A 12,301-nucleotide genomic window follows, 5' to 3' on the forward strand; every position below is an offset into this window, starting at 1 on the left:
GTATTTAGATGGTTTAAGGCCTTACAGCTAATGGACCTCCAACAATGCTAATGTTCTATTCCATATACAGCCCTCTCACCTTCACCCACAAAGTGGGGATATGCTGTTGACTGGAGCAACATCAGTATGCTCTTGACACAGGTGTGCTTCTCGGAAAGTTAAGCATTTCTATTTTTAACATCATGCAGTCTACTCATAGTTTTCTACTGGAATTTTGAAAGCAATAATATGGACATTTCAGGTTTCCATAGGACAATGTCCTAGTTTTATAAACCACGTAACTAACCTCTCAGCAGGCAGTTATTTTAAGTGTTTACCATGATTACCATAGGGACTGAACTGAGGCTCAAGTGACATTATGTGTATTCTATTAGTCATACACAAATAGAACCCAAAGCAGGCTGTCATGTGTCCGTGAACACTGACTTCATACACAGTTGAAAAACAAGACCGCATGCAGGAGCGTGCAGACTACTTGGAAGAAAGCTCTGCTGATGGAGAACATGTGTATGATTTCTAGCAAAAATAATCTGAAGCATCACTTTATGCATGTATCGATGGGGAGGAGTAACAAAGACACACACCCCAAGGATCCCGAGAAATGGCTGTGAGCGGTTGAAAGAGTGCAGTGGAGCATGGGCCTGTTGCATTGTGGGAAACCAGGGAGGCAGCCAAGCGAAGAGGCAGACCTAAGACAGCACAGAGAGCTATGTTTTAAAGGCCTAAACATGAATGGACAGAAAGAATAATTAAAGGGTTTTCCAGAATGTATGTTCTGCATGAAAGTGGTAGTAGTGCTTTAATGTGAAGTGTAAGACGTCAGATTAAACAGATGGCGTGGAGGCTCTGTGGAATGGTTTTCTCAACTGAAGAGGTATCAAAATTCTGTTAGGCCCTAACTAACAGTGCAACAACTGAGCTATTCAGAGAAGAGGAAGAAGCCCAGAAAACTATGAGAATGAACGCTCAGAATGAAAACCAAAGAGGCTGTGACAAAATTCTTTTTGCTTTATCTGCTTGTTTTATTATATTGCATATATCAATACTATTTCATCATATATCAATACTATTTCATCAGTTTTTGGAATCTGTGTTCTGTGTTATGGATAATATAAAGGTCAATCGATCATAGGACATCATTACAGCTACTCTCAGTTTCACCTAAAGCACAGCAAACTGGGTTCTTCAGTGGCAAATTATATAGACTTTGTAATTCCAAGTTTTGGGGTTTGAGTGCTTATTCCACTAGTCACTACTGGTACAAACTAGGACATGGCACTTGGGCTACAGTTTCCTTGTCTCTAAAACTGATGTAACACCTATTTCAGAGAATGGCTTCAGGAATATTTTACATATAAACAGAAAAGAGCTCTACCAGGACATAGCAAACACTGCATGAATTGCAATTGTCACCTGCTCATATTATATTGCATTCAAATCCTTAGAACAGATGTGTTTTAGAACTTTGAAACTGTTGTCAAAAGGCAATATGATTTATGTATGTTGTAATATAAATGGTTGTCATCTGAAAATGGCTTGTTACTGTTTTTAACTTAAGATGGTATAAAAGTGATATGCATTCAGTAGAGACTCTACTTTGAATGTGGACCTTCTACTGGCCTCACATCATGAGGTATTGGTCCTCCCTTGCATTCAGGGAGAGGCTGTAGCTCCCACTCTGCAACATGGAGTCATGAAGGGAAGTGGCTGATTCCCTGTATGCTACTCTGGTGCTGAGCTTCGATGTTTGATAGGCTATGCATATTGAATGCATTTTGGACTTAACAGTTTCAATTTACTGTGAGTTTACCTAGACATACCCTGTCCTAACTCAGGGAGCATCTGTATATGATACCCAATGCATGTACTGTAAAAACAAATTCTAATGCTGTAGCACATCACCCTGCAATAAGATAGTCATCCTTTGGAAGCAAAACACAAACTATGTTAAGCATCATATTTTGTGTTAACTCAAGACATTATTTTTCTACCATAGATTTTCAAAAGTGCACACACTTCTCTGCACAAGAAAACAAAAACTTTGATTTCCCAGAGCTTTCTCTATTTGTGATTATATTTTAGAATTTTAAGATATTGAAACTCTGAGACCTAAGGACTTTAGGGCCATCTCCAGTCCAGTGTAGAGGATGCACATACAGTCCGTGTGGAGACTCTGAGAAAAAGATTCATTATGATTTAAGCACCCAAGCTCTTAGAATTTTAAGGAGATGGGAAAGCGGGTGATGATTCCAAGAAAACTGCTCTTCATTATTACATGCCTAGTATGAGCAAAACCTAGGAGATGATGCTTAAATTCTCTTTTCCCATCCAAACTTGGGTTGTGGGAGAGGATAGGACAGCTGGCTGTAAAAATAGGTTTTCCATCTTAGAGTATGCTATCTGTGGGGAGCAACTCAGACTAGACTGTTACTGGAATTAAGACTTATTCTATGCATCTGTTCTCCCACAATATGGTGCTGAGAAGGGAGTAAACAGCTTCTACACAGCTGCCTCTCACCAGCTTGAGTGATGAGCTGCAGGAGCTGATCTTGCTCCTGATTGGAGGAGAGCAGCGTACTTGGCATGTGGGTAGCAGAGTTGGGATTGGTGGAAGAGGACTATAAAGGAGGAGAGAGACAACATGCACCAGGAACATCTAAGGGGAACTTCTATCTGAAGGAACATCTGAGCAGCCCCCGAGAGAGCCGGCCGGCGGTGTGCCGCTCCCCCGCGGAAGTGGGGAAAGTGGCAGGGGGAACCGCCCTTCCACGGAGGTGGAAGGGACAGTAGCCAACCCAGGAAGAACCAGCAGCAAACCCGGGGAGGGCCGAGCAGACAAAAGAACAGCGCAGGGTCCTGCGTCATTCTCCACGAAGAGGGGGAGCGACATAATGGTGCCGTAACTCGGATATGAAGCCTAGGCAGGGTTTAGTGTCGTTCCTCCATGAAGAGGGGGAGCGACATAATGGTGCCGTGACTCGGATATGAAGCCTAGGCAGGGTTCAGTGTTGTTCCTCCATGAAGAGGGGGAGCGACAGCTATCAAACTAAGTAAGCACTCTAATAATGTCATCAGTTTGTAAGACTTTGTTTTTAGTGTATAATCTTTAATGGTGTCCACCAAAAGCACCTCTTTCACCCAACCTGTCCTTGGAACACCAGATTCAGATACACAGGCGACCTCTGTTTATACTGTTAAGAGGTTGCAACGCACTTTCATTAGTGTATTCACAACCAAACTCTCTGCATTCCCTTTTTCCTTGCCACTGAAATCTACTTCTTGTTTGGAATCACTCTCAATCACCATTTCTTTATTTTCTGACCAATTTCCTCATATTCATTGATTAGGCCCTGGTGAATCTGTCTCCATTCTAACTTTAGAATGTGTCCTCTCCTCTCTGTCTTAACACCAAACTTCCTCGGATCAGATTCCTATCCTTTCTGTCCTGGACATTTGATTCATTTCCCTTTCTTATCACTTCCACCCAGAGTATCTCCAAACTCTTGTATGTGATCTTGCTACCATGAAGACCTGATAGTGTCTGACTCCTACCTAAAATAATGCAGTGGCATGGCAATCACTATAAAGTAAAATTCCAAAAAGTAACAAGTTTCCATCTGCCTTTTAGAGTTTTTCACAATACCAACAACATGTGCATTTTGTGTTCTGTTGGCCTGAATAGGGCATTCTTTTCCAAAAGTAATGCATTTATAGAAAGGGAAAGAGAGAAGTCATCTATCCACCGGTTCACTCCACAATGTCCACAAAGTCCATGGCTAGGTCAGACTGAACCTAGGAGCCGAGCCATGAGCCCAATCTGGGTCTCCGCCATAGGACACAACTACTTGAGTGATCACCTGCATTACCAAGAAGCTGGAATCAGAAGCAGAACCGGGACTCTCACCCAGTAACTCCCAGATGGGATGTGGGCATCCCAAATGGCATCTTAACTGAAGCCGAATACCTGCCCCTCAGGGAAGACTTGGCACAGCCATTTAAGCTGCTCATTGGGATGCTCACATTCCTAATCAGAGCGCTGATTTGAGTCCCAGCTGCTCTGCTTCTGATCCAACACCTACTGATGGTTTTGAGAACCTGCAGGTGATGGATCCAGTACTTGATTTTCTGCCACCCACGTGGGAGACCTGGATGGAGTTCCTGGCCCCTAGTATGTACCTGGGTGTCATGGTCATTTGGAAAGTGAACCAGTGGATGGAAGATCTCTCTCTCTCTCTCTCTCTCTCTCTCTCTCTCTCTCTTTCAAACAAATAAATACTTTTATAAAATCCAATTATATGCCCGTTAGCAATCTATCCTGATTCCGTATTTATACATTTCTCTTTCAATAAAAATGTTGACTGTAGATGACAGAGTACATTCCATGTAGGATATCTGGTGCCAAACCGTATGCTAAAATGCAATAATCAACTTTCACAACAGCATGTGACATAATTTAGTCTAAATTTTCATTTTGTTGCCGATTCTTACAATTTAGAATTTAGAGATTACTGGTTAGCACCATTTGGTCTTTCAAAACCCTGAATCAAAGATATTAGAATTAAGTTTGTCAAGTAACTGAGAATTGTTTCTCTGGAATCAGCTGAGCTAGGATAATGTCTCTAGTTAACTCCACCATGCACTTTACCTAGTGTGATTTAAGATCACTGTAGCTTAGAATCACTAGTATTTGATCTTTTAAAATTCAGGCTTGTGGTCAAGCACTGCAACTATCCAGAAATGACATTGTGCTTTTTAGGAATGCCATACTACACCGTTAAAGTTTCTCTGAGTTCTTGAGACTGATATTAATCCTGCTTTTACACCATAGTGATGCCAAGTATTGCCTTTCCTGCTCTTAAAGCCACCTATACAAACTGATAATTCATTTGCTGTGTTGAGAATGCACTGCCCAACTCCTTTTACTATCTTCCTTTTTAAAGATTTTTTTTTAATTTATTTATTTGAGAGAGTTAGAGAGAGAGGTAGAGACAGAGAGAGAGGTCTTCCATCCAGTGGTGCACTCCCCGGTGGCCACAACAGCCAGAGCCATGCCTATCCAAAGCCAGGAGCTTCTTCCGGGTCTCCTACGTGGGTACAGGGGCCCAAGGAGTTGCCCCATCTTCCATTGCTTTCCCAGGCCATAGCAGAGAGCTGGATCGGAAGAGGAACAGCTGAGACTAGAATCAGCACTCATATGGATGCCAGGGCTTTAACCTGCTATGCCACAGTGCTGGCCCCCAACTCCTTTTGCTATCCTAGTTTGCATTCTTGACCTGCTGTTTGCATCCTCAGTCCTTAGTCTTCTGGATCTTCTCCTCATAACGTGGGTCTTTTCTTACAGTATTCAGTTTTCATTCACATTCATTTTCTGTCCTGCCCAACCCCTACACAACTTTGCCGACTCAGACATTTTGTCCATTAGCAGCTGGGTCAGGCTCTATTCTTGTGAACTCATTATGGTCTGGCAGTCAGTGAAGAACTCTAGACTAAAACCAAGCATTTTGATTCAAGAATGTAGGAAACTCCACATCATAAATTGAATGAAACTCAAAGGTTAAATTATAAGTCAGTTGTTTGAAATACAGGCTGCATTTTTCTGAAGCAAAACCAATGCCATAGTATTTGTTAGGTCTCCAGGTTAGTGTACCTCAATCAGAAAGAGTATAAAGACTGGGATAAAGAGAAGAATATGAACAAGTGAACTCCAGTGCAGGTGAAACATTTCCAGAGGTAGTTTTATTGGATGCTTGAAAAAAATTAAGTAAATGATGCAGAATAAGTAAGAGATGTTATGTTGAGAAATCTGGAAAGAATTGATAGCAACAGAGTGAGGTGAAAAGTATATTCCAGGCCTCTTTAAGACACAGGATTGATTCTAACCTATGGGCTTCAGCCAAGAGGAAATTGGTTGTGTTATTGTTATGATTTCAAGAATAAAATTTTGAGCATCTGTATTTACAGTGTGTGGTGTTTTGTAGTTTTTAAGTTGTCAATAGTGAGAGTTCTACTAAAAAATACAGATGGCTAAAATTACATGCACGCTCATTGTAGATCCTAACAATAGGTCTGATTGTTCCTGCTCCTGTTCTTCTATTGTGTTTTTACCTTCTTACAAATAATTCTCCACTTATTTGTTATTTATGCAGAATTTTATGTAAAACATTCTCATGAAAGTCTTTTTCATGTATGAGATTTAGTATAATCTTTCTCTTTTTAACGTATACACATTTCTGAGTCCCCAGTTTCTATTCTGAGATATAACATTAGTGGTGTAATAGGATTTTTTAAATTTTTTTTTTAAATTTATTTGACATGTAGAGTTATAGACAGTGAGAGAGAAAGACAGAGAGAAAGGTCTTCCTTCCATTGGTTCACCCCCAAAATGGCCACCACAGATGGTGCCACGCCGATCTGAAGCCAGGAGCCAGGTGCTTCTTCCTGGTCTCCCATGCGGGTGTAGGGGCCCAAGCACTTGAACTATCCTCCACTGCACTCCCGGGCCACACCAGAGAGCTGGACTGGAAGAGAAGCAACCTGGACTAGAGCCCGGCGCCCATATGGGATGCTGGTGCCACAGGCGGAGGATTAACCAAGTGAGCCACAGAGCCGGCCCAGGGGTGTAATAGGATTTTGACAACTACCCAATATAGATTATGTGAACTAGGAGAAATAACCAAGATACTAATAGTCTCCATTCAAGATATCATAGCATTTGTTTAACAATGATATTTCACATGCAATGTTTGTGTTTTAAAATGAAAATATTTCTTTTCATTTTCAAAATAAAATATCCTATCTTAAATATAATCAAAGTGAGTATATCACATATATTTGTGTATAGTACAGGGTTTGTCAGCCATTATTTGTTAGAAAAATCCAAGTTTAGTTAATTTTTTGAATCAGTCTCAATAATTAGATCTCAAAATGAAGATCTGGAAGTGCTTTAAACATGCTTAACGCCTTCTAAGCTGTTTTGTACTTTTCTATGTTGTCCGTCAGTGAGATTCTATGATTTTTAGCTGCAGTGGGTTGATGAGAATTTCTAAATTATTGGTGGTTTAAACTAACATAGGATAATGAAAATGTTCTAGCCTTTTGCATTTGCGTAGTGATCAAAGTATATTCAACATTTTTAGAAAATAACATTTAATATAGCTTATTTTAATTTTGAAGCTACTTTGCAGCTACAAGAAGCTAATTTATCAGATCATTGTTTTTTTTAGCAAATGGCCAAAAATCCAAACCTTTCTTTAGTATGGAGGAGATTGAAATGTGTATGTTACAAATGGATGCATTTAATGTCTTGACCATTTTATTGTGGTAAAACATGATATTGATTAGATAATATTTCATCAACTATCAGTGTTAATATTACTTCTTAAAAGATTTATTTACTTCAAATGAAAAGTGACAGGGAAAAAGAGAGAGTGAGTTAGTTAGTTCTGGAATCTGGTGGTTTACTTCCCAAATGCTTGCAGCAGGCAGGGCTGGAACAGGCTGAATTCAGGAGCCTGGAACTCCGTGGAGGCCTCCTATCTGGGTGGCAGCGGCCCAAGCACTGGAGTGATCATCCATGGCCTCTCCAGGTGAATTGAAGAAGAGCAGCCGGGACTCCAACCAGAACTCTAATATGGCATGCAGCTGTCCCAAGACGTGGCTTAACCCACTGGGCCGTAACACCTGCTGCGCTATTTGTTATTTTAAATCTCATGCTTATTTAAAAGCTTAAACAAGAGTTTTGCATGCAATTACTTTGTATCTTTTAAACAAAAATGTGTTAATTTTACATATATTGCTATCCATATTTTATTAAGTTCATCAATAATCAAATTATATTCACCTTATTTAAGTAAGATTTAACTCATTTAAAGCTAAAAATGGTTTGTGCATAACAGATGTTGGTTTGAGTTTACGCAAGGTTTAATGTCTGAAGGAATTTGACTCAGATCTACCTTTTATGCTCCTGGGACAGCCCAGAGCCCTTCTAAATACCAGTGTTTCTGCATATTCCAAATGCATATTTTTCTGGTCATCCTGGCTCTGTTTTTAATCATGCCCTAGAATGTTTTCAGTTTTCCATCTTTCATTTCTTCTCTCAATTTTGGCATGGACCCAACTGTACTCTCAATTCCTTTCCCTTATTTATACCAACTCCCCTTCCAACAGTCCCTTAACAATCAGTCTCAACGAAACATCACTGACCATAACCAACATGGATTACCCATAGCAGTATTACTCATAATACCCAGAAAGTTTTAACACTCAAACTTCTCATCTACTAGTCTATAGATAGGTAAAATGTAGAATATCCATACAATAACATTATTTAACAAAACCAAGAGGATAGAGTGTGCAGAGTGAAAGACGATGGACACAGCAGACCACTTACTTTATGATTTGATTTATAGGAAATGTCCAGAATAAGCAAATCGATAGAGACACAAATTAGACTAATGTTTGTTTAGTAATAAGAGGGAAGAGAGTGAGAGGTGATAACTAGAAGATACATTTGAGTTTTCTGCTGGTGAAAATATTTTAAATTGATTGTAATGTTAGTTTCTTTTTTAATTTATTTTTAAAGGCTTATTTATTTGAAAGGCAGAGGCAGAGAAAGAGAGAGAGAGAGGGAGAGTATGTGTGTCTTCCATCTGCTGGTTCACTCTCCAAATGGCCATAGTGGCTGAAGCTGAGCCAGTCTGAAGCCAGGATCCAGGAGTTTCTTCCAGGTCTCCCACACAGGTGCAGGGGCTCAAGCACTTGTGCCATCTTCTACTGCTTTCCCAGACCATAACAGAGAGATGGATCAGAAGTGGAACAGGCAGGACTCGAACCCAGGCCATATGGGATGCTGGCACTGAAGGCAGTGGCTTTACCACAGTGCAGGCCCCGATGTTAGTTTCACAATTGCAAATATAACTAAAACCATTTATTATAAATGTTATATGAATGAATTGTAGAATATCTTAATTTCATCTCTATAAAACTATGACAAAAATTATCAATGTGTTACATATTATTTGTGTTGGCAGAGACCTTGAAGAGGTTTTCTTGAAGCAATGGAGTTCAATTATTAGGCACAAATAATCTAAAAGTGAAGATGCGTCATCCTAGTTGTTGCTGTGATGCTGTCAGACCCCAAAATTCTGTTATCCACTTTTCTTGGACATCCAGACACTCATTAATCCCCAGTGATATCCGTTTGGGTTTTTATCATTTTTCTCTGTCCACCGACATCTAACTATAGGGAAGGGAAAAACGGATTGTAGTTCTTCACTGATATAAAATACTGTAGTTGCACATCCCCACTTTATATCTCCACTTCAAGTGTTACGACATTGGTAGCAACTACAGAGAGTTGTGGTCTTAAAGTTTGTTTTGATTATACTTTATTTGATCATAGGACTCCATGCATTTTAGCTTCTGCATAGAATGAAGGAGATTAACTGCAAACACTGAGTCCGGGGCCTAGAAAAAGCATCTCTTACCAGAGGAAGAAGGTGAAGAACAGTTACACGTCAATGTTGTGGAAGTTACTTGCGACCACTGTGTTTGACTAGAGTAGATACCTCCCCTGAACAGAAATTGGTTTTAACATTTTCTGTGCAATTTCTTTCTTTCTTATTTTCAGCTTTAGATCCAGCTAAAGGTCCATGCTTAAAGATGAAGTGCAGTCGCCATAAAGTATGCATTGCCCAGGATCCTCAGATGGCACTCTGTGTTAGTCACCGGAGGCTTACACACAGGTAAACATGGCTAAATTAAATGCCGCTGATAGAACAGTACTCCTTAGCACAAACAAATGTGAAACATAAATATTTGGTAGTGTCTGCTAATCTTGTGTACAGAGTTTTACTGAAACAGTTTCAGAAGCTTGACTAAACCAATTCTGATTCACGTGGATTAAACACTGCTATAAATCAGAATCACTGTGGATTACAGAATTTAAGGCATGCATTTACTGTTGACTAAAGGAAATTTTTCAAACATTGTATTAAAATATTTTTCTATATATTTGTGTTTTTTAAGGTTTAAAGAATAATTATAGTTCTGGGACCCTCTCAATATTTTTTGTGGCTACTCTTTCCCACAGGAAAGGGTTAGAAACAAATTTAAAGGGTAGAAATAAATTGACTGATGTTTGTAAAAGAAATAAGCTAGCAATTGCATTATAGAGATTTGGGGCTGGCACTCTTTGGGATATCTTCCTTAGGAAGCACAAATATTGTTCTTTGGGGGCTGACAAAAAAGGGGAAAGAAAGGATTTCAAATGTGTGTTCTAACAATCAGTAGTGTTCCTGTAAGGTAGGCTGTGTGGTTTTTTTTTTTTTTATTTTTCTCCACAAAGAAACCTTTTATTTAAGGAATACAGACTTTATGAATTTATAAGTACAATTTTAGGAATATAGTGATTCTTCCTACCATATCTACCCTCCCACTCACTTTCCCACTCCTTCTTCTCCCTCCTCTGCCTTTCCCAGGCCCATTCTCCACTAAGTTCCATTTATGATTAATTTTATACACAGAATATCAACTCTGTACTAAGTAAAGAGTTCAACAATTTGCATGGTGAAAAAAAAAAACCAAAAAACAAAAAAGCAAAGCAAACAGAAAACAATCAAGATAAGGACTACTCAAAGTCATTGCATCTTGAAGTTAATTCCACTTTTCCTTTTTTTATTAATTTAATTAACTTTAACAAAGCACCCAAGAATTATACCTCTTTTGGGAACACTTAGATATGGTGATAATACAACTCTTTGAGGACAGAGGTCCTGCATGGGAAGTAAGTGCACAGTGACTCCTGTTGTAAATTTAATAATTAACATTCTTATGTGTGAGGTCAGTGATCACCTGAGGATCTTGACATGAACAGCCTAGGCTCTGGAAGCCTTTTGAGTCCACAGACTCCATCACTATTTAGACAGGGCCATAAGCAAAGTGGAAGTTTTCTCCTCCCTTCAGAGAAAAGTACATCTTTATTTGATGGCCACTTCTTTCCACTGGGGTCTCATGCACTGTAATCCTTCATGTAGGACATTTTTTGCCACAGTATCTTGGCTTTCCATTCCTGAAATGCTCTCGTGGGCTTTTCAAGCCAGACCAGAATGCTGTAAGGGCTGATTCTGAGATCAGAGTGCTATTTAAAGTAATTGTCATTCCATGAGTCTGCTGTGTGGACTGCTTCCCATGTTGGAACATTCCCTCCTTTTTAATTCTATCTATTATTAATACCAGACCCTTAACACTTAAGATGGTATTTTTACCACCCAGCTTAAGGGGACTTACTTTAAAGTGTTTAAAGCTTAAGGGGCAAGTTTTTAAACTGTATTCTTAGAAGTAGCTCTGTAGGAATTAATGCAGAACTATACAGCTTTACAGTTACAAACTTCATATACTTCATATTTACAGGAACATGGTGATTCTTCCCACCATGCCTACTTTCCCACTCATACTCCCAACCTTGTTTCCTCCTCCCCCTCTTATTTTAACTCTTATATTTTACGGAGATCTATTTTTAGTTGACTTTCTACACACATGTTTAACTCTATGTTGATGGAAGTATTCAACAAATAGTATTAAAAAAGAAAAAAAACCAAAACTGTTCCTCAACTGTCAAGACAAGTCATTGCTTCTCAGAGTGTCAATTTCACTTCTACAGAGTGGGTGGGCTGTGTTTTGAGAAGGATCAGAAATTTAAGAAATCACCTGTGTTATTTGGTGCTGAGTTGTAAAGGTTGGAATATACCGCAGCCAAGTAAAGTCATGGAGTAATTAAAGGAAACAGGTGTATTTACTGCTTTTAATACTTTTTAAGGAATTCTCTTACTATTTCCTATGATGGTCGACTGAATTCATGTATTGCTTTTAAGTCAATGAATCAAGGAATTTTGCTATTTGGATATGGTCAGAAAATAATTGGATTTTTGGATTTAGCGTACTTGCATATAAATTCTATAAAAATGGGAGACTTCAAAAAGCTCTGGAAGAATGGAATTAAATGATGTGTTTCCATTAGAAATCCATGTCCTGTTTTTTTCATAATACTTATTTTTCATTAATTTCTGGGAGACTTCCCATAGGCATGAATTTCAACTTACATTTTACTTCAATTTTTACTAACTTTTTAAAAGTTTGTTAAGATTTATTCATGGAAAATAAATGAGGGCAATGTCAAAATGAATTTGTGGTTGATCCCTCCCCTAAGTTGGAGGCTTAATCGATTAGTTTCATTTAAAAGCAAAAAACTGCTATATCACAAGTTCAAGAAAATATAGTGAAAGCTTCCATCTGCACTGATTTA

The 12,301-nt window shown here is 38.9% G+C and overlaps 1 protein-coding gene across 1 annotated transcript in view; it reads left to right on the forward strand.

Moving 5' to 3' along the window:
• LOC108175429 (tolloid-like protein 1) overlaps positions 1–9,810 on the forward strand; it is a 301,771-nt gene extending 291,961 nt beyond the window's left edge. The window contains exon 17 of the mRNA XM_089303227.1: positions 9,629–9,810. Within this exon, the coding sequence (XP_089159353.1) occupies positions 9,629–9,747 (119 nt within the window). The 3' untranslated portion in view covers positions 9,748–9,810. The remainder of the gene's footprint in view (positions 1–9,628) is intronic.
• The last annotated feature ends 2,491 nt before the right edge of the window (positions 9,811–12,301 follow it).

Source organism: Oryctolagus cuniculus, chromosome 8, assembly GCF_051225735.1.
Source record: "Oryctolagus cuniculus isolate XC-2025 breed Fujian yellow rabbit chromosome 8, ASM5122573v1, whole genome shotgun sequence".
Classification (NCBI taxonomy): Eukaryota; Metazoa; Chordata; class Mammalia; order Lagomorpha; family Leporidae; genus Oryctolagus; species Oryctolagus cuniculus.